Below are 23,008 nucleotides of genomic sequence, written 5' to 3' on the forward strand. Positions count from 1 at the left end.
GACGCTGCTAGTTAAAGAGAATAAGAACAGTATATTAATAATCTTCGGTCTGTAATTACGTGTAGGTGTCTTAATGTCTGTAATGTTCTATTATTGGTTTTCAGACCATTAGCTCAGTTAAGAACATAGTTTACAGTTGAATTTGCTGTAAGTAATGGAAAAGACCAAATGAATTATCATCTATAAATGAAGGCTCTTGCTCAGACACTGTTTTTGAGCCGTAGCTGGCTTGCTTCTGCTGGAAGATGGAGAGGTCTGAGATTGGAAAGAGCAACCCACCACAAAAGGGCTATATTTTAGCTGTCTCTTCCTACTTGTTTATTAATACCCTACACACAACCATTAGCTGTGATAAAGATGGCACAGATTTTTTTTTCTCAGTCTCCCAGGAGCCTTTCTGTTCCAATCAGCACATTTCTGCTACACCAGAGAGGGTGCCCATTAAGTTAAAAGTGTACCTCCGTAATTCATTCATGACCTTGAATGCCTTTCTCATGTGAGAGGGGTTGACTGTCACTGTGCGCTGGTCCTTTTCATCTTCAGCTGCCTCAGAGGATCGGGAACTCTGCTTAATGCTAAAAACAGGGACAAAAAAGGAGCAGAAAGTTTGATTCAATGACACTTTAAAAAGAAGTATCATAAAACTGCAGCACAGGGTATTATGCACGGAGTTACTTGCATGTTTGTTAGTCGGCTCAGGTTCATCATATGAAGAGCATCACAAACACAGCTACTTCTGCATGGATGTTGAAAGCCAACCCAGCCCACACTTCAGTCAGCAGGGAAGAAAAGGAAAAAGTGCCAAACACTCGAGGACAAAGCCCAGCCTTATAGGCTTCAGGCCAGGAAAGCAGTATAAGTTGAAATTCAAGCCAGAAAATAATTGCCTCACTGAACAGAAATAGACTTCAGCACTGGGAACTACAAGAGTACCATGGGTGCTGTAACATCCATACCGAGAAAGAGAAGTTTAGTCTTCAGTGTCCCATCTGAAAAACGCAAGCATCCAATACATGACTTGTGTCTTCTTCCACAGAGGCAAGTAGAAAAGGACTATTAAAGCTCCCTGCACAGCTTCCAAAGCATTAGCTTTACAGAGGCCACATCGCATTTCCATTTTAGAAATAGGTCTATTAGATACCACTGAAACAGAAGAATTATTAAACCACACTTTTCTTATATAGCTGGTGGTTGTGATGGGAATGTCAAACCAGAAGCACCCAGTTACGTGCTGTGTTTAACCAGGCCAACAGGTGCCTCAGGCACAGATGTGTCCTCATTACTTTGTTGGGAGCATTGGCTCTTTATAGAGCATTGACATCAGGTCAATATCACTCGGAGCTAAAGGTTTCCACCTATGAAAAAAGCAGCAGTTAAGAGCCAGGTCCCTGTTCTGCTTACAGCCACAGCTCGCCCCTCAAACCTGCCAGCAGGCAAAGGCAAACAAGACAAGTCAAGCAAGGTTGTCCACATCAAAAGCCAACCCCAAGCAAATGCCAGACCTCAGGAGGTAACCCCATGGCCACCATGCACCCCATTGGAGGCCTTCTCAAGAGTTTTCCTTTCAAAGGATGGTCTCCCTCAGCTTCACATTTGTCCCCTCCTTCCTGCCACCTTTCTTAATTGGGCTTGTATCACGATAAAAAAGGCTGAATCGGGTTAAACCAACAGTCAGCTTCGTGGCTCTACCTGTGACCAGAAGATGATGTCTGAAGAAGGGTACAAAGTCAGGGAATCGTGGAAGGATCCTTCCCCAGAACAGCCTGGCAGCCTCTGCTAAGGCGTGTATGCATGCACATATGTGTCTATAGACATGTACACTCACACACAGTGACTTTTCCTGTGAAAAAAATACAATTATTCACCATTTACAACCTCTTGACAGTGTGAAGCCGTCACTGAACGTTACGCCATCCCCGCTGCCTACTCCTGACTGGTGACTGTTACCAGTACCGTGTCTCTTGAGACCACATGAGGCTCTTTGCCCCCAGCTGTCCTCAGTGGGTTGCATTGTCCTTCTTTTAGAAACAAGACGCTGAGCAGCAGCCAAGCTGCATGCAGCTCGAACACACGCCTGCATACTGAGCGGCCTCCAGCTTCGTGCCCGAGACAAAGGTTAATGCCAAAAACCAGCCAAGTCCAATTCCTTCCCTTTGCTGAGTAAGTGAAATATTTTCAGTCATAAGTGAAGCCGCAAGGCTGAGCACAACATCACTCAGCATGTGTCGCAGATGAGGGAGACAACTTCCCAGACTGCGTTACAGTCACCATGCAATTAGCTTAGTATGGCTGGATTAAAACAAATAGATGAGAAAGAAGAGCACCTCTTATTAAATGTTCAGTATTCAAGGGACTGGTACCAGGCAACGACACAACCAGCTTTTCTGTCCCTGAAGAAAGCTGGGCTCATTCTGTGCTGGCCAGTGGCGTTCATGGGCACGGAGCAGCGGCGGCACTCAGCTCTTCCCCAACTCTGCACACCCCAGCGAGGGAGTCTCCTCCACGGAGGCAGCTCCACCACAGGACACTGCCTCGGTCACCATCAAAGACAGACCTCGCAGATCCAAAATCAAGTGACGCACGCAAAAATCATGGGGCTTCTTTAATAAGAAAAGGCACACCGCTGAGATTTATCCATTAGCACTCCAGTGCCAAAGACCAAAGATTCATTACGTTCAAACTTTTCCGCTGGCAGAAGATACAGTTCAAAGGATGCAGCAAGTTTCATTGAACACCAAAGTAAATGTCAGATCAACAAGCCTTGATAAAGCCTCAACTCCACCAACGTTTGTCTGTGTATTTTAAAAGCAAAAACCTTGCTTCGGAATTTCTGAAAAAGATCAATCAGTTCTTCCTAAAAAGCATGAAAAGTAACTTTTTGAACAGCATCCTAAAAGACATCCCCAGCTTTATTAGCAGGGGTGGATTTCACATCTTGCCAAAGGCTCACCATAAGGAAGTACTGCAGATTGTCTGGTTAAAAATTTGTTTCAAAAAAATCAAGATATGCTATTTAAAGTTTTTCCAAGTGACTCATAAAAAAAAACATATTTGAAAAATTAATGGCCAAAAGCCTTTAACTCATCTTTGAGACTGACTCAGCTTCCACAGAACTGCGTTTCAGTAACGGACAGAGGATGATTTTATCTGGGAGGAAGATTTCACACACCCATGCACGCGCTCTCAGAGATCACAGACACATTTCCAACATAAAAATGCATGAACCTAAACGCTCCAAGCAAATGCAACCTGCCACAAAGCAAAAGCTACCTCTGAGAAGACCAAAACAGTGCATGGTATAGCCCTTCTCTGGGGGCTTTCTTCCCACAACACCAAGAATTATTACACTTATTACACTGTTATGATATTAATGGAGCAAAGCAAAGGAGGAACAGGGTCCTCTGATCAAAGGCACTGGCTGAGACCACCCAGACGTGCAGAAGCCCCTTGCATCCCGTGACCACAAAGACTTCCCCCCCAGCACCTTCACGTTTGCGTAGCTGATGTCCTACCACACCAGCAGGACTCACAAGCTGGCTGCCAAGAGCAATTTGTTCTATTCCTGGGCTATCCGAGGCCGTGCACAGAGTGAATGGACAAATGGTTTAATTTCCCTGGGCCAGATGAACATCCTCGTGAGGGGCACAGCAGGATTCTCCTAAAACAAGCAAAAAGGCTCTTAACTTTCAGAGAGTGCCAGCCCCACCCATCACCCCCTACATGGCCTTTCAACGCTGTCCCCAAGTAGAACAAACGAACCCTGACTGGAGAGTCCCCAGTTAAGGCAGCGAAGCTAATCACAACCCCATTTACACCGTGTTCCTCCTCTCCAAGACCCACTCGCAGGGCTCGGCTCAAGCCACCCATGGGCTGACAGTCCAGCTCCTGCCTGAGCGTGGCCACATACCAACCAACAGAAAGGTATTTTAAAAACCCATACCCCGTAGCTCTGCTGCATGCGTGATCAACTATAAAGTTGGGTTGCCTTAGTTACCAGCAGTAATTACAGATGTCTTTGTAGATTATGTGAAAGAATAAAAGCCTTCCTTAGAGCTAAACTGTCCCCTGGCAAGATTATTGCCTTGCAGAGAGCTGGTAAACCCCAGGAACAAAAATCCAAGCTCTGCCAAAACCAATTTACCGCTGCCTTTACTGGAGCCAGGAGTTCACCCTAGAGGGGCAGATCTCAAACGCGCTCTCCTTCGGAGCAGAGAAGGATGAGCTTCTGCTCACGTTTCTGGGAGAACAGCCACCGGGCTCACCTCCCAGCCCACATGTGGACACCACGAAGGTCCCTCTCCACCAGGCTCTCACATTGGAGAGATGATGGGACTCCAGACATGTCCAGTCCAGCCTCATCCCACTGTGCAGCACTGGGGGGAGGTCTCTGGGAGTGTCCTCATCTCCTGCCTGCACACTGCAGGCTGAGGTCTGCTCTCCTGGGTTGTCCTGTAACATCACAGAGCTTTGGACCCCCAAAGTTGGCCAAAGAGTCAACAGGGCTCAGTGACCTGCCCTCCCACAGCACGGGCAACCCAACGTCTCCACGGGCACTTCATATCCTTATATCAACCAAAAGTGACGTGCTAACTGTGAATTTTCAAAGCCTATGGAGCTTCTTCACCATAAAACGTTACAATAATCACCATAAAATGTTAATCTTCGGTTTCTGACAGGTTTGACATAGCTCTGATCTAAAAGTGTAATAGACACCCAACAGCATTTACTAGTCCTCAAAACTTAAATGCCTCTACTAAGGTAAATGAAGACCAAAATACTAATTTAGTCTTAGTAAAATGAAAAATCGTTTCACCTTAACTGGAGTAATTCTCTGTTTAGAATCAATGGCCAAAATCATGGCGCAAATATGTTATGCCATATAGTTTTATTTCTCAAGGCAGGCAGACACAGTAAGAAAAAGATGTCAGTGTAACGGCATATTTATAAAAATCTCAATTTCTGAATTTTTCTTTAGGTATATACAAAAATAATAGAAAAATGTGACTGAAGGAATCCAAATACTTAGATGGATTTTGAGAGGATTTCAGAGAAACATATTATCATTAAAACATGGGAGGTAGTATAATGGAAAGGATTATTTTTTTATATAAGCAACATTATTTTCCTATTTTGTTGATTTTTTTCATTGCCTACATCAACATGGAGACATTAGCTTAGAAAAACACACAATTGGTATACAGCAGATCCCCAGAAGGATATTCATATCAAAAGGAGACCTCGGGGGAAAAGCAGACTTCAGGAACTACTGAGAAGAAAAGTCTTTGCTGACAGTAATGGCAACAACACAAAATAACTCAAATATGACAATACCATTTGCTTTCTAAGGCAAATACTGTATTTCTCAAACAAATACTATGAAGACACTACCCCCACTCAAAGATAAAGTTAAAATTACAGGGTTTTTAATTCTTCAACCAACAACAAAAAAAAATTAGCATTCCAGGGGTTTTTTTTTTCTATCCAAACTCAAACACACTTTGCAAATTCAGACCCAGAGCACCACGCCCCATCACACAGCATTATGTAATTTCTCCATAAAGTACAAGTCTCTGTCAGCACAGTAGGAGAGAATCAAGATTCTGAAATAATTTGTTGCCAAATGCAAATGTTTCAGGTTAAACCCCCCTTGCCTTCGGCTGCTTCTGCCCATGGGCAATGACATGGGCACATGATACCACTGAACAACTCGGATGTGCAAGTTATCAGGATATTTGAGTCCGGGCAGGCTTGGAACCAGAGTCAGAGGTGATGCGAGCCCCAGTAACGTGTTCCTCACTGACTACAAAAATGGAAAAAGCAATAACATTAAAAACCAGGGGGAATTCTGCTGTCATGGAAGTCACCGAGTGTAAAATTTGAGGCCTAATCTGCATGACATAGATCCGAGTTGAAATGCAGGGCAAAAGTACAAAAAACGGGAACAGGACCAGCCCAGGGTGCTCTCCCACCAAGGTCATTTTTTAACACCTCCTCCCAGGACTTGCTCAGAGCAGGCAAAGCAGCCTCAGAGCAGTCTCACACGACATGCCCTTTCGAACTAGAAAGTAGGTGAATATTTCCAGCTTTCCTTGCCAAGAATCAAACCCCACATCGTTACTGCCCACGACCAGTTCAGGGCCGCCTTCCTCTTCCCGAAAACTAGAAATACAAGCAGCAATTTGGGTAATCATTCCTCACTTCCAGAGGCAGAGAATATGCTGATGGGGACACTCCTTCATGCCTAAAAACAGATGGACTGGAAAAAAAAGGATGAGGCAAAACAGCCCAGGTACTTTCCCGGTGACTTTTTCACCATTGTATCCCCAGCAAAAGGCCTCCAGTCAAATGAGACCATTGCTGGTAACCATAAAAAAAGGTAATAAGTAATGGTGTCAAGGATGATCCCAGCCTGGGGTATCAACACAGCTCTGCTCCACTTCCTCAAACACTAGACTCATTTATATATCTAAAGGGGAAAAAAAAAAAAAAAAAAAGGAAGAAAACCCATTCCACAGGCTAGCATCTAGCATGACAATTGAAGATTTCAAGGCACTTGAAATTAATTAATATCTGGATTAATATCCAGAGGTGGCCATTCACACCCTTACAGGAAATAGAAGCCCTACAACATAATTTAAAGAGAGATGTGGCAGGCTGGAAGTTTTGTTTTGCACATTAAATACACAAACAATTGCAACCCTTGAATTGCATAAGGGTAGAAAGCTGCCCTTCAGAGCTTGGAAAGCAACTCCCACAGGCTGCTGCGCCTGCTTTCCCTCTTCAGACGGAAAATTTCCAGAATTTGGGGGTTGACCCCAGCTTAATTTTCCAATGTATCATATTTAAACAAAACTTCTGTCAAGCCCTGATGATTAGTACGACCAGCGGGTCAAGCCCCCTCTCTGTTCCCCCACTCCCTGCAAGGTCACCAGCACAAAAGGAAGCACTCAGCATATCCTGTTTTTAAAAAAAATACAAAAAAAAAAAAAAAACAAAGCAGCTTAATGTTCAGTTTGAAGCAGCACAAGTGAGCTTCTGGTGTGTGAAAGGCACCCTGACAGCGAGGAGGAGGAACGAAGGCAGAGCAGAAACACTGACAGTCTCTGGCATCTACCAAGTCTCTGAGCAGCAATAAGCTCTTTTACGCGTTCAGCGGGCATTAGGTCGACTCTGAAGCACTTGTGCACACAGGTTTTAGAGCAAAATAGCTGCCTTGCAGGAAATACAGTCCCTCCAGCCCAGCCACCGTGCGAGGGAGACCCGGGATCCCCTCCTGCCCGTGCGGTGCACGGCTTTGCACACACACACAGGTAGTGAGCCCTGAAGGCTCCACAGACGTTACAGATTTTCATTCAGCACTCAAAAAAAAGCACCAAATATCAGCGGGTATGTCCTCAACTGAATGCCGAAGTCGGCTGCTGGAGGCTCAAGGCAGACCATGCCCAGGGAGCGACCCTGCCCCTCACCGCCCGGGCTCCGCGGGCGGCTGTAGCCAACACGCCTGGAGCAGCCTCCCTGACCCCGTTACTCCTCTCTAACACCCATCCTACCGAAACACCCCGCTGCTCCTTCGGGTTGGGTGCACGGGGCGAAGCAGCCTGTCACCATGACACGGCAACATCTAGTAATAACACGGCAGGCGCTCATCGCAGAGCGGGCAGCAATGGGGAGGAGGAGGACCGGAGGGGGGATCCCCGCAAGCCGCGTCCCGCATGCCTGCGCACAGCCCCGGAGGGCTCCCGGGGAAGGGCATCCCCACCCCGCACCCCTCCGGGCAGGCACCGCGCACCCCGCCGAGTCGCGCTGCCGGGGCGCACACAAAGGCTCGCCCCCCGTACCCACCTCTCCTCCTCCATGGTGCGGCGGGGCCGGGGCGGGCGGCGGGGCAGGCTCAGCGCCCCGGGCCCGGCATGGCTGCGAGCGGCCGCCCCCGCCCCGGGCCGCTTCCTGCGGGAGCGGATCGCTGCGTTCCCGGCGCGCCCCGCCGCAGCGACTGCCGCCGCCGCAACCCGCACCGCCCTCCTCCTCCTCCGCCTCCTCGCAGCCTCCGCCCCCGGCGAGCTTGCGATCGTCTCCGGGCAACGGCAGCTGTGAGGGCGGCCCCGCCGCGCCGCCCGGCCCGGCCCCTCCCGGGAGCTCCGGTTCGCGCCGCCGGCACGGCCCCCGATTACGGCAGCGAGGAACAAAATAGGTCAATGGCCCGCCCCGAGCCGTCCTACCGCGGGGAGCGACGGTGGCGAGCGGGAGCCCACCGGGCAGCGGGACGGGAGAGCGGTGGCAGGGGGGGAGCAGCTCTCGTCCCCCCGGCATCACCCACCCACCCATCCATCCATCCACCCACTGTTCATCTCAGCCCTTGTATCAGTGCCGTTGCCCCCACAGCTCGAGAGCTGGCCTCTGGGGAGGTGGTGGATGAGCCCAGTGGCCCATAACTATAATCCTTGCATCTAAAGACTACAGAAAAGTTTTAGCGGACTGAAAATTCCCAGTAGCAACCATAAGGTCAAGCCCGCGCACAGGGCAGTGGCAGGAGAGGACGGGTGATGCTCAGACCTGCTAATGAGGGAGAGGGTCCCAGCCCGCCGAGGTCTCCCCACACCCTCTGTGGGGAGAAAGCAGGATCTAGTCTACAGTTCCCCAACTTATAAAAATCTTCCTGTCCTTCTATGCAACCTGTCAGGCCAAGTACACACTGCACAGGCAATACGGGTCCTTCTAAACTGTAGGTGCTATTTAGCCTGAAGCACTGGACTAAATCACTTTTGCCATTTTTATTCCAGTTGATACAAATGCAGGGACTTTTACATAAATCTATTTTTTTTCTCATTTTATTAAAAGATTTTCTCAATCTCATTCTGCTACAAAGAGACCCTAAAGGTTAATTATAATAAAGACAGGAAACATTTGCTTTCTTCATTACTTTTCCATTCACAAAATGTTCTTGTGCAAAGGGAAGAGATAAGTAGAAGTATCAAGAGATTTCTCTTGCAAAATGCCACTCCATCTCTTTTGTAACTAAAATTACCTCACTCTTCTACATTTCTCCTCAAACCATGTCCTCAGCCAAAGTTTCGTACACCTTTTAAAATATATCAGCAATGATGATTGAACAGATGCTATTGCACCTTCCACGTGAGGGTTTCAAAAGCTTGTTGAGAATCTTAACTAGTCATCACCCCCATTCTTCAGATAAGAAAACTTAACACATCTGGAAGTGAAAGGACTTTACCAAAGTCACATGGGGATGGAGAGTCGAGAGTCCTGCTGTTCAAACACCGTTTGGCAGCCTCCTCATAAACAGAAGAAATATAGATAAATCCATGAAGTCAAACACCACACAGGATTCAGGCAAAATCCCTGCATTTTCCCTTCGAGAATCCTGTTAAACTATCGGTTTAAGACATCCAGATCCTCAAGCACTTCCCCAGTGTCCAGTCTTACACTCCTGATGCATGATGTGCAAAACTGCAGGACACAAGGGTTCAAAACAGAGAAAAAGTAACTACACTAAAAATAGAATTTACCTAGAAAATGAGGGCTAGAGTTTGTTTCCATTAAGTCCCTCAGTAATCAGAAAAAGTCCAGATACAAGAGCAGGTCCTGAAATTGCTGCAAAGTACCTGTGCATTTTTATTAACACATGGTTTATAAATACAAAATATGAGGCTTTCACCATAAAAATCTACATCTCACTTCAGTCCACCTAGGAACTAGACACCCAGGTTGAACCAAACCCGCAGTACCTTCTTATATGCTTTGCCCCACCGGCACATGTACCGTTGGACTCCACAAATGCTGACAGCAACCACGGGAAGGTAAATCCCAGTGACAGACAGGAGCAAACCAGTGAATAGTCCTTGCTGGAATGGGACGAAGGCATGTTCCAGTAATCAAAGATTATCTTTATAACAGCCTTGCAGAATGATTGTGACGGGGTAACAACCCCAAGACAAAAATTTATTGCGTGTTTTTAAGTGCAAAGATTGATATCTTGAAAGAGCAAGTGGTTAAGAGGAATTAGTAACACCTGATGGGTGGAATTTTTCCAGCCTGTTTCAAAAATTCCTAGTCCTGAGCAGTCCTAAATTCCTCCTACACCTAATCTACCTTCAATCACTGGCAACCATATAACCGATGCTCAGAGCAGGAAGGTCCACAGAGTGCAGTGTTTTAGGTATATCTTTCACAGCTCTTCAATGCAGAAGCCATAGTTTTTTAAGAAAGATGATTAATAATTTGGTGGAAGGGATTATATAACTAAAAAGGAGAGCTGCTAAAGATATCAAACTGTTTATGATATGGATCTCTGGGAGCACATCACATTGCTTTCACATAACAAAACCAGAACAGCAGCTAACATTCAGCTATTACAGCAACTCACAGGGGTCCAAGTTCCCACAGGACTCAAAAGGAAGCTCTAGGAGACCTTCTAGGTAGAGACCTTCCCAGAGCTGGAATCAGTGATGTTCTGGCAGCTAAAGCTTAAGAGCTAAGAGACTCCCACTGAAGCACTGTTTTCTGAAGCATGTCATCTGTAGAGGAGAGAGGGCAGGAGCATCCACCCCAGCACTCTTGCCCACCAGGACCCTGCTCTCCATGCGGAGATGCTGCAGAAGCCACCAGCACCTCCAGCCTCTGGGGCTGTTGCCCTCTGCTGGTCGATGTCCCAGGTCCACACTCCGGTCTGCCGCAGGCCAGCAAATTTTAAGTTTATGAAATACTTTTTTCTTAAAGGATCACCATTAACATAAATCACCATCCCTACAAAAATAGTAGTTTTACTCCAGTAGTTTCATCATAACATTACTGCCTTTAGAATAATAACCCCTGGCCACCATCACGCCCAGGCTGTGATTTCTGGGGCATAAGCCATTCTTACTGCTCACCCTACACAGCAGTAACAGATCAGCTGAAAATGCTCTTCCTGCTCCTCCTCTTACTCTTTCCTGTAGCATAAGCAGTTGATGTCACCCACAGGCAGCTATGTCAGAAGCACAGGCTTCCTGCCCCTTAGTCATACCAGCTATTATCAGAAACTTGCTGGAAGATTTTCAGATAGATTTTATGGTTTAGAATTGAGCACTCAAAAGGAAAAATTAACATTCAGGAAGAAAGCTGTAAAAACAATGGTTGTGGGCACTGACACAAAGGCAAAGGCCAGTATTCAGATGCCTAAATACTACCAAGTCCCTTTGCCTCATGAATCCTTAGTTTTGACTCCCATACCTACTGAAGCATACAGTTCTCACTACAGACTGAACAGATAGACTTGAGAAAAAGTTTAGGCTATGGTCCAAAACGTGCAATTTTTTTCCCAAAAAGTTTTGCTTAAGTGTTAAGATATCATTTTAACATGATTCTTTTGTCTTTATAATATATCCCTTAATGCTTCCAATACTGCTTTCTGTAATATGGGGAAACTACCCATATACTTCATAAAAGACGTTGTATGGCTTAATTAATATTTGTATACTGTAACTCCGAGAGATCAGTGTAAACAAACCTATTCTCATTCAGGATCTCGCCACCCCAGCCCAAGTCTCTCTACTATTACTCCTTGTACGCTCACTGCCTCGCTCTCTTCTTGAAATTTTTTTAAATATTTCATTTTTTTGTTCTTTGCAAAAGCCAAGAAACACAGCCCACCACCCTAGTATCGTAACACGACATGTTGCGACATTAACATGAGTGAGTAAATCAAACAGCTGCTACACACAAAAATTTAGGCAAGATTCTTTCTGCAGGCACATTATTTTACCTGACCAGAAAAAGCTGTCTCACACAGCACGTCTTCCTCACAGATAACGGATTGTCCTTCATTATCCTGCTTGGTATTTTCCAGGCAAACACCTTTTTCTGCTCAATCTCCATAGCATATTCAGAGTGGGAACTGTATGTCAGGGGCTCAGCTCGGGTTTCTGTTCACTTACTGGACTTTTGTGGTGTGCTTTTCAGGGCTCAGCTTTCCCATCCTCTCTCTCCACGCAGAAGTGCACCCTGTGAGGGAGAAAGAAAACACGCTTTGAGAAGATACTAGAGCATGTGCGGCACCAGCTTGTTGCAATACTTTCAGCCTAAAGCAGCACCAGCAATAAAACAAGCCCAGCTCTTCCTTCCCAATCTTCCTTCCAAAGGTGATGTTTCTCAACTCCCTCTCAGCTGACTCCCCAGTGCCAACAAAACAAGCTCCCCAATTCCACCAGCTACACACAAACCCAGCGTAACCTTTCCAAAACACATGTGGCACTGATTCATCACCAAGCTCATGCCTCAAAGAGGCTTTAAAAGTCACATTGATACCACAGAGCGGAAGCCCAGGTTCTACCTGGTGCTAGGTAAGTAAAAGAAAACTCCGGTAACAACTTCTAAATGATATAATTACGGAAAAAATAACTCACCTACATTTTAAAATTGCAGGAAATAACAGACAGGTGGGCCTAAAGGGAAAAGGGCCAGGCAATTCGCACCAGGTTACTTACTGCAAAGGCTTGAACCCTCCCCTTTGTGCTCCAGGGGATCTCTCTTTTTCAGGAGGATACATCTCCATGAAAATAAGAGTAGAAAGCTAGAATTACTTCTCTTGCAGAATGCACTTTGCTAAATATCCTATGCAAGAGGCATTAGCAATTACAATTACAACCATCCTGCAGTCCTATAGTGATCTCCCGGGGAGAAGTCCTGAACTTGCAATCAGAGAGGACTCAAAGGAGCTCTCTCCAGTAAACGGAGCATCATTATTCCAGCAGTGGTGGAAAGAAAACAATTAAACAAGCCCAAATGAAATCATACAGTGAAGGACTTTGGCTGAATTTGTTACCCAGTAAACTTAAAAGATTACTAAAACCTGAAAAGGTACTAGACAACCACACAGAGAGAACTGGGAATTTAGCATCAGAAATCTGTCACCACTCTGCAACGCAGCCGGGGAGCAGTCAGTGAGCCCGAAACCAGAGGACATCCCTTCTGCGGAGGGAGGAGACCTGCAGGATGCAATAAGAATAAACTATTTCAAAACACAGCTGATAGTGCTGTGCTTTTTTAGGACAGCCAGGTAAGCACAGCCTCCCCCCAGGGCCATGCCCTGCCCATGTTGTTGTGATTTGTTCAGCAGGGTGTGTGGCTGGGAGAGGGAGGCTTTCCACTGAAGCTGTGTTAGTATGCAGTAAAGAAAACAAGATTATTGATCCACAGAGAAGGAGAACAAGTAAAAAGAGTGTGAACCTCCAGTCCCAAACACTACTCATGCATTTTATCCAGCACTGCTTTAACCCAAGCCTATGCTGGAAACAGGGACAGGACTCCTGATCTTTTTTCTTCCCAATCAGTGCCTGCAGTGATCGGGCTCATGTTTCCTTCCTCCAGGATTTTGTGGAAAGTAAAATTTCTTACAAAATAGAAAAAGTCCATTGTAAAACCACAGAAAGCAAAAAAAGTTACAGAAATGACAGAAGAGACTGAGATGATAGTCACCTTTTATATTGACTAGACTACAGACTAACAGCATCTTTTCGGATGTGTAGCTTCACATGCCTTTCAATTCAAAACTATTCCCAGCGAGAAACAGGGCTTCTGTGAGAGAAACTGGTTGGCAATTGCATGGTACAAAGTAGCATTTGAACAACTGAAGTATTTTCAGATTCGTCAGTTCATTCTGCTTCTAAGAAATTTTTCTGCCATGTTCATCAGTGATTTGTACTTTGATGGTAGGGAGCAAATGTGCGTCTTGACACATTTCCAGACAGAAACTTAATCCCTTTCTAAATTGGCATCAATTCCTTACTGCATTACATATGAAAAGAGATACAGTAGTTTAATGAGTGTAATATGTATCAAAACTATACATAGCTCTACACACTGTAGTTGGGGTTTTTTTTTGAGGAAGAGCTGTTCTTTCCAAATCTGTATATTTTCCATTTGTGAAAGCATTCAGGAATGAAACTGCCTGCATCAGAATAAGAGGGTTAATATACCCAGATGCCTCAGACAGATGGCATTATTAGTCTGACTGAGCTTGACATCTAGTTTTCAAAGTTAAGGAGCTTTGGTTACTTGGATAGCTGACAATCTGAGAATAGCCAGTGCTCTGAGCTTGATGCTTTCTCTCATAGCAATAGGCAATACTCCAGCTTTGCCTAACAGACTTTTAGTAAAAAAAAAAAAAGATACACACTGAGAAAGTACTTAAGAAAATGCTGTTGCAACTTTTAGTTTAGGACTCCTCCTGGCAAAGGCTGAACCAAGGACAGAGAACAGTATTTGAATGTTATTTTTAATGCTTTTTTTTTTTTTTCAACAGCCTAGACCTGAAGTGTTCTATCTTTTTAACTGTTAGGAGAACTACAGGAAATACAAGAATCCAAAGAATGTCTCTCTTCTGCACCAAACGACAGCTTCTTTACAGCCCTTGCTCTTTCAGTGTTCCTACTACCCGTTTTCCCCATGAGATGGGTTAGATGTTTTTAAGGGAAATGCAGAAATGATTAAAACACTCTCAGAGCCATACAAACAAGAGGTATCAGTTCAAAAGTGATGATTTCATCCCCTTTGTAATTAAAAGAAATCAAGGAGAGTTCTGGGAGCAGAGAAGGGAAAAAGACTGGGATTTGTCAAAGGAACATCAAGGAGGAAAGCACCCAACTCTCTCAGCCCCTTTACAAGTCCTAGTACACAGGTAAATGATAGAAAATTCCTAGGGAAAGATCTAGAGCAGAAAGCCTTTCATCTTGCTATAAGAAATACGCATCTGACACCCATCAATATTAGTACTTACATTACAGTACACATAGTACTCATTAAAGGTAAGTGCAAGCAGAGGTAATGCATATCAGAAATAACAGAGTAATAATACTTCAATAGGAGACCCAAAAAAAGCACATCAACAAAAGCAAATAGTGCTTGTTCAGGCTGGCTCAAAACACCTTATGATGTGTTTGCATTGTGAAATACATTTTAAAGTGAAGCAGGGACGTAATTGTTTTATTCATTTAAGAAATACAAAAATAACAAGCAGAAACCTCACGTTTAAGGGATGCATACACCAGATCACAGAATCAGTTATGCCAAAAATATTAAATAACCCATTGTTTTGTAACTACACCTCTGGCTAAGGTGAGAGACTGAAATTTTGGGAGTTACACTTTCAATTACCTAATATTAATCCAAGGTATTATATATAGACACACAGTTTGAAAAACATATCAGAAATGCCTTCTTCCTATTAAATAACTTAGAAAGCCGAGGTCCGTAACAATGTATACCACGTAAATGTGGTACAAACTGTTGATTAAGTGATAAACACTAATCCATAATAGCTACTACAGGACAAGCAATCCTTTATAAAAGGCTTGGATAAGCTACCTTCTATTCGAAAACCAATCATCTCACAGGCTGCAAGAGCAAAACCCCGTTCTCACAAAATGTGCCATAGTTTTGTTTACTGCGTGCATATCATAAGGGTGTCCTTAAGTTTTATTGTTTAGAGAGTAATTAACAATTTAAACCAAACTTTTGCATTTTACAAAGAACATTCCAAGGTACGCAGAAAAAAGAAGCTGCTCTATTTTCAGGCTTGAATGAGAGGCTGGGGTCCTCAGCACCACTCGGGCTCAGACCCTTTTCAGCAGCAATAGGAATGCTATTATATTACAACAATAGTATCAGCTGACAGGACGGGATAATAAACCAGTGTTCTGACCTACACTATCCACTCAGGTCTTTCAATGCTAAAGGAAAGCAAGATTTGCTTTGCAGAAGGGATCCAAGTTGGGGGCGGGGGGCGGAGAACACTATAAAGCATTTCAGAACTTTAAATTACATTTTTAACCATCTTAAGTATTTCAGCTTCACTGACCATTAAGTACGCATGCACAAAGTACCCGCTTCAAGCCCACCTCCTGTCAGTGCCCGCCGCTGGCCTCCCAGCAGCTCTACCCTCCTGTGAGTGGGGCTGAGGGTCCCAGAGCCAGTCCTGCAGCTCCACCACCTGCAGCTACTCCAGGACACAACACAAACCCCAAAGCTTGCTCAATTCCAGAGGGTAAAGACCATCCACCTGAGTATACTACACAAGGCTGCAGGGCAAGGCACAGCTTTTATTTTGCCAGTCTCTCACAGCTGTGATACAGTCAGTGACCCGCAGAGATTTACTGTGATCAAAGATGTTTCAGCTGTTACTGCTGTTCTAAACCACCTTTTCATCACCCAACATTAAAACAAACAAGCGAGAGGTACTGCCACTGACTCCTGCAATTATCAATTCATTATGGATACAGGTGTTTAGCATGTTTCTTTTTAATGCAGTAGTCATCAGTATTATGAAAGTGTATGTTAGGCTAATTTTACTAGCCAAATAAAATTTACAAGTCACACAAGAAGCCGGATCAAGAACAAGTTATACTTTAGAGTAGACATGAATACTCGTTACTGTCAAAAAACCACGCACATCACAACACGCAAAGCTCTACTGTGATACTGTAGTCACTGAAAAGCTTTGCTTTGGAGAATTTCTTTTTGTTCATGCAGATGACAAAAATAAAAATAACATTGGTGTTTTAAGAAAACTACTGCACTTTTACTCTCTTCATTAAATGCTGAAAGTAAACGAATTGCTCTCACTTCCTATTTCTCACAGGTGAAACCAACATAATCCAGCATTCATTCCTCAACAGGCAGCATTAAATTATTGAGAATTTCAGACGCTTATTCAGAACTAAACTACAAACTAAGGAACAGCAAACTCAAGTTTATTTCTATCTCCGTGACCATCCTATAGCAACTGTACAGTCACAAACTCCTTTATTTACATGCCAGCTACATCCTTCATTCCACCTTAGTTCTTCTTACGCACCTCTGTGCGGCCAATCCACCCAGGAGGTCAGAAAATTACTAAATACCATTGAATACATCAGCAAAGCTTTAGCAACACATCTCTTCTGTTTACTAGGAACTGTACTAGAAACAGGTTTATATTCAAAGAGAGTCTTTAAGTCACTGTGTCTTTATCCAATGCAGATTCACGTCTCTCTATATATTCCGCAGTACATCCTAACATTACTGCCCCTTATTAAACAGCTTACACAAGCTTCTCAAATGTTACCTGCACAGTCACCACAAAGTTCTTGCTCCCACAAGACAAGAGGTCAGAGTAAATCCAGTCCCAGCTACTCAAGATGCTCACCACGGAACACAGTTAAACAGATAATCTTTTGAGAGATAAATTAGGTAGCATACTCTCTAATATAGCTGCAATTGCTGGTACCTACTTTTTATTCGAGAAGACACGAGTCCTACAAGAGGACTACTACATACAGATCATCAAACAGCATGTTTCAGTACAACAATTCTCAAAATCAAGCTATAGCTTGCAAAACTATCAGATTTCACACATAATATCACTTTTTTAAAAACCTCCTGGTTTCTAGTATCAACATATTCTTCCATGGCATATAACAAGTGAAAACAAAGCTATAGTTGGTGCACAAGCCTTTACGTTCCCAAGTCAAATGACAAGCCCCATCACAGCAGTGAATTTAACTATTTCCCTCAAAACCAGGTTGTCCCCTGGTAAGGCTACAGCACTTCACCATTGCAAGGGAATAAATCATATGCCCAAACTAACAAAAGACCTAGAACTCCGCAGTTCACTTCAGCTACAAAAAGGAAAGTTGTGCTTCAAGCGAAGTTCGAGGATGACTGTCCAACCTGGTTTTAAAGCACAAAGGTAAAGTAAAAACCTCCAAGCCCAATGAACAGAAATAAAACCAACCACCTGAAGCTGTCCACCGACAAGAGCTGGTACTTGCAGTGTTTTACAAATACTTCTCTGAAATGACTTGCATTTACAACAACCTAGCAGTGATAGTGGTTCACAACCAAGGCTAACAAGCTTTTGAGACAAAAAAATTACAATATAATCGCAAATAGCAAGCTACTCGGAACCGATTTATAAAAGCTAAGGCAAAGAGAAACAGTTTCATTATCAGAGGCATAAATTCTCACAATCAAGAGGAAACTCAGCTCTTGGTTTAAATCCTGATGACACCAAAAGGTTGTGCTGTTTAAGCTCACAGAGGTAATTAAGTTGATGTTAGTTTTGCTTCTAATGGCAACAAAAAGACTCATTTCAACTAAAATCACCATCAGGTTAGACTGACATCAAAGACTGACAATACCTTGAGATTTCATGTGAAATCCTTCAGCCCAGAAGCACAAAGCCCTAGACCTTTAACTTTCCACTGGAATCAGTGGGAATTTTATGCCTAGTATCTTGCATATCTGGAGCAAAGCAAAAACCAGCTTTTACAATGAAGTCCCATAAAGCATCAGCATTAAAGACTAAGAGCTTAGAAACCTGAAGTCAAAATAACTTTGTAATTTTTAAATCCATGCCCCATACCATACATACTCTCACTCAAGCATATAAGGAATTCAAATCTTTATTTGATATCCATAAACCCATAAACGTTGCTGTTCTATATTTCTATGCAGGAAGGCAGTTCTCCCCTAAAACATTATGCTTTTTTATAAACAACAAACTTTAATTCTATTGCGTGAAAGGGCTACAAATATACATTTGTTAATCAAGCAGACTACACAGATATTTTTGCTTTACAACTGGCACCTATGTTGCTGGTACACTTAGCTGGCTCATTGATCACAGCACTTTGCCCACGTAGTTCAGATTATCACTTTTTGAAATATGGGCAATTGCAATTATTAAAAAAAAAATACGTGCTGAGGCAGGTATTGCAAATCCATTCCTTTTTTCCAGTCAATACTCATGGAGCCCACCTTTATTCACGTGCAGACGTCATTGCATTCTACACCAGTCATCTAGTGGCATAAAAGAACTTTCAAAAGTCTAGTACAATTGTTAGCAAACCAATTTTATTCCTGCTGTAATGAAGCCTGCAGCAAGGGGGCTGCCATCCGTGGGTAGATGGTGCTGTGAGAGATTCTCAGGGAACTTTAACGAAGGACAATAGTTCAGAGTGAAAAGTCTGTTAACCTGGTACTATGAAAACAAGTATGCGTTTAATAGAAGGGATAAATGTCGACCCTTTCCTGGAAGGAATCATACACAGACAAACCGATAAGAGGACGTGAAACTAAGCAATCGGAAATTCTGAACATTTTATATGAATGAAGCACATGCTTAACACAAACTATTTCTTCAAAACTACACAGTACATACGTTGATGGAAAAGTCCTCTAGAAAAAACTGACCATGTCAGCACGTCAAACTGCCTAGTACAAGATGGTGGATGCATACAAACTGCGTGAGAACGAATATTTAAAAAACAGACCACATCCAAGGATTAGTACTTCAAAAATTTCTCTGTCAAGTGTTTGAAAACCAATAAATCCACTTGAAGGGTAGCAAAAAAGTCAATCAGGACCTTTACTGGCAATAAAATATTTACTCTAAGTACATAGAGATTTTAAAGCAGAGGAACACTCGCTTCAAACCTAGAAAAGCCTTAAAACCGTACGGAATGGATCCTAGGAAAAAAAAATAGACATGTAAAGGTCAATGAACACAATGATTTATTTAAAAAATAAAAAACGTAAAAACCATTTTTTTCCTCCTTTACAGAAATGTTAATTTCAGTCATGGGATCCGAGTAGATTTTGTAGAAAAAATGTAGTAGCCAGGTATCGAGTCCTTACAACAAAGGAAACTCCCCCGTAACCCTCCCCAGTTTTTACTCCAGATCAGCAAGACACTTCCCACCCCGTACCCCCCAAAAAAACAAATTAAAACAAGACATTTTTCGTTGCTAGTATAAAAACGACCAAGGTCCAAGTAATAATAAAAAAATAGAGTCCATCAATGACTGTAACACAAAGTATGTGTATGTGGGGCCCAGTCCATCTTCAGAGAGAAAGAAGTGGCACAGGCAGCAGAGGCAACCCCAAGGGGGCATTTAGGAGCTGCTCCCGCAGTAGGGAGGCATTTAAAAGGAGCTGCCCTTCGGCGAGGGAGGGGAGAAACCACTTAGAAGCTGCCCCGTATCAAAGGGAGGGCTCTCCACGCCACCCCCAATGGGTATGGGCGCTCAGAAAGAGCCGCCCCCGTAGCCTCCCCCACCATAGCCTCCTCTGTACGGTCCACTGTTACTGCGGCCCCCCCAGTTGCCGCCCCCTCCTCCACCTCCTCCGCCGCTCTTCATGGGGCCGTAGGAGGACTGGTGCTGGCTGTAGCTGCCGAACCCGCCGTACCCGTTGCCGTAGTCGCCGCCTCCCCCTCCGCCGCCACCGCCTCCGTAGGAGCCGCTGCCATAGGAGCCGTAACCGCCGCCGCCGCCTCCTCCACCGTAACCGCCGTAGCTATTGTAACCGCCGCCTCCTTTGGATAAGCCGTTGTGATCCCGGTTGCCGGATCCGCCGCCGCCCCGACCCCTTCCTCCTCCTCTGCCTCCCCGGGACGGCCTGGCAGAGCCACCGCCTCCCCCGCCCGACTGGATGTCCTCCTTGGGTACGGCCTTCTTGACCTCCACGCGGTGGCCCTGGATCGGGTGGAACTTGACCACTGCCGCCTTGTCGGCGGCGTCGTGGTTCTGGAAATAGACGAAGCCGAAGCCGCGCTTCTTCCCGCTCTGTTTGTCGGCGATGATCTCGGCCTTCTCCACGGGGCCGAACTGGCTGAAATGCTGCACCAGGTCCCCTTCGCCCACGTCCCCTTTGAGGCCGCCCACAAAGAGCTTCTTCACCTTAGCGTGGGCCCCCGGTTTGGCCGAGTCCTCCCGGGACACGGCCCGCTTCAGCTCCACCGCGTTCCCGTCCACGGCGTGGGGGGAGGCGGCCATGGCGGCGTCGGCCTCCTCCACCGCCGAGTAGGTGACGAAGCCGAAGCAGCGGGAGCGCTTGGTCTGCGGGTTGAGCACGACCACGCAGTCGGTGAGGGTACCGTAGGCCGCGAAGTGCTCCCGCAGCCCGGCCTCCGTCGTCTGCACGTTCAGGCCGCCGATGAACAGCTTGCATAGCTGCGAGTTCTCCATGCTGCCGCCGGTGCCGGGGCTGCGCCTGGGCCTGGCGCCGAGACTCCTCCTCCTGGGGGGCAGCTCCGAAGGTTTTTTCCCCCCCTTCTCCGTCTTGCCGCTTTCTGCCCCCGCGCTTGCCGCGAACAGCGGGACCTCACGGCTGCGGCAGCCGCCGGCGATGGCTCCCTGGGCCTAGCCCAACGCCTTCGCTTCGCCTCACCTGACCAGCAGAAGAGACGGGGCGTCCCGGCTGCCGCCGCTCCCGCAGAACGGGGGTGTGGGCGGGGGAAAACACAGGCACGCACAAAATGGCGGCCGCGACTTCTCCGGAGCTCGGCCGGCGACTGGTGCCCACACAAAGGGGACGCCGGGAGCCCCGCCCGCCCGGCCGCCGCCGCGCACGCCCCCCGCGCCGCCGCAGCCAATGAGAGCGCGCCGCCGGGGCCGCCCGCGACTCACCTTTAGGGGCGGGGCTCCGGCCGCGATCGACGAGCGCGGCGACTAATCGGAGGGCGCGACCTCCGCCGCGCGTCGGCAAAGGGCCCGGGGGTTCGCCGGTGATGGACGCGGCGGGTGGCCAATAGACTTCCGCTGTAACGGCCGGTGTTGCGGGGCATCCTCTGCGCGCGCCGAGAGAAGGGGTGGGGCAGGGCCCGGCGCGGGCTGCGCCAATGCGTCAAGGCCGCGGACGGGAGCCAATGGGGTTCCTCCGCCCGGCCGCGCGCTTTCCCCCCGGCGGCCCCGCCCCGCCCCGCGGGCGGGGGCAGCGCGCGGAGGGTCGGCGGGCGGCTCGCGCGGGAGCGTTTGAAACGGTGACCGTTAGGCGGCCGCGCCGCGCGCCCCCCGCCCCGCCTCTCCCCTCAGCGCCGCCCCCGCGCCGCCCAGCTGACCGACAGCCGGCACAGGCCCGGCCGGACCGGACCCTCCGGCTGTATTCCCCTCTCCACCCCTGCCAGCCCCGGCCTCGCACCTCCATTGCCCGCGGCTCGCTCGCCTTCCCCAGCTTCACGGACAGCGTGTTCCTGACGGGCAGTGACTCCCCTCTTGGGGAGTCCAACCATCCCATTTTGCCCAGTTCCTCTCTGCTCCCTCTCACCGTCAGCCGGCTCCTGCCCTCCTTCGTGTCCACTCTCCCGCTTCCAACACGCTCCCAGCTGCTCAGCCTGTTCTCTCAGGCAGCTGCTTTCTCGCTTTTCCTGCTACACTTTCTCCCCCGTTTCCCAGTCCTCTTTCCAACCCCATCACTGCCTCCTCACCCTTAAATCTCTCCTTAGCTCTAAAAAGGAAGTATTGTATTAGAGAAATCATTAGAGCTGTTCAAGGGTGTGCAAGCCCTGTGAAATGATATTCCTTTTTTTTTTCATTTCAATAGTACCTTAAACATTGTCAGCTTGAAGACTGCAGCACTGCTTTCAACATACTAAACTTTTCATCGGAAACAGGATTTTTTTTTTTTGTCTTACACCCACTCGGGTTTATATTGGAAATTATCTGGGAGCTAAGAATTTTTGTGGTGAAATTTTCTCTCCTTGAATGTGGAAAGGTCAGTTCACATTTCACTAGGCACATTAGCACCTGCATCACACAGTTTCTGAAACTTATGTTAACTTACTTAGTCCTCCTCACAGATACCGGTCTAATCTGTTTCTAAAACCTTCAATGAAGGCAATTTCACAACTTCTTCAGGTCACTTCTTCCTTTGTTCATTACATTCACAATGAGACAAAAGTTTCTGTTTAGACATTGAGACAATCTTTGAAAAAATAACCCCATAATCAAATATATTATATATTAATGTTCAAGCACTCATGAAGTGTTAAAGCATCCCTATATAGAGTATTCAACCCACTCTTCCTCTTTGTTAAATGTACATGCTAATATACTGAGGGCTCTACTCAGATGATAACACTTCCTCTTCTGCTTGAGCACCTCTCCCTGTTTGCTCTGTTCCTTGTCTTCTCTTGCTTTGCTTTTTCAAGCACTAGATCTTGAAAAGCAGGTCTGTCTTGTCTCATCTATGATGATAA

General features: G+C 46.1%; 2 protein-coding genes across 25 annotated transcripts in view; both read right to left on the bottom strand.

Annotated features, from left to right (window-relative positions):
- KLHL3 (kelch like family member 3) overlaps positions 1-23,008 on the bottom strand; it is a 118,174-nt gene that overhangs the window by 38,030 nt on the left and 57,136 nt on the right. For 14 of the 24 annotated variants that reach the window (XM_068409567.1, XM_068409566.1, XM_068409573.1 and 11 more), the window contains 3 exons: positions 12,857-12,980; positions 11,759-11,997; positions 459-575 (listed from right to left, as the gene is read on the bottom strand). In XM_068409567.1, coding sequence (XP_068265668.1) covers positions 459-575; positions 11,759-11,871 — 230 coding nt within the window. In that variant the 5' untranslated portion in view covers positions 11,872-11,997; positions 12,857-12,980. Of the gene's footprint in view, positions 1-458; positions 576-1,689; positions 1,841-3,484; positions 3,659-7,842; positions 7,888-10,886; positions 11,025-11,758; positions 11,998-12,398; positions 12,821-12,856; positions 12,981-23,008 lie in introns of those variants that run through there. The other 10 variants (XM_068409578.1, XM_068409561.1, XM_068409560.1 and 7 more) reach the window with 10 other exon arrangements.
- On the bottom strand, positions 19,523-21,313 carry HNRNPA0 (heterogeneous nuclear ribonucleoprotein A0). The gene has a single exon (XM_068408787.1). It carries the CDS (start codon positions 20,997-20,999, stop codon positions 20,058-20,060), a length of 942 nt encoding a protein of 313 aa, XP_068264888.1. The 5' UTR covers positions 21,000-21,313; the 3' UTR covers positions 19,523-20,057.

The sequence above is a fragment of the Nyctibius grandis genome, chromosome 10, assembly GCF_013368605.1.
Source record: "Nyctibius grandis isolate bNycGra1 chromosome 10, bNycGra1.pri, whole genome shotgun sequence".
NCBI lineage: Eukaryota > Metazoa > Chordata > Aves > Nyctibiiformes > Nyctibiidae > Nyctibius > Nyctibius grandis.

Excerpts from the sequence above, each read along its gene's own strand:
- HNRNPA0 (XM_068408787.1), bottom strand. The coding sequence starts at position 20,999 with ATGGAGAACTCGCAGCTATGCAAGCTGTTCATCGGCGGCCTGAACGTG.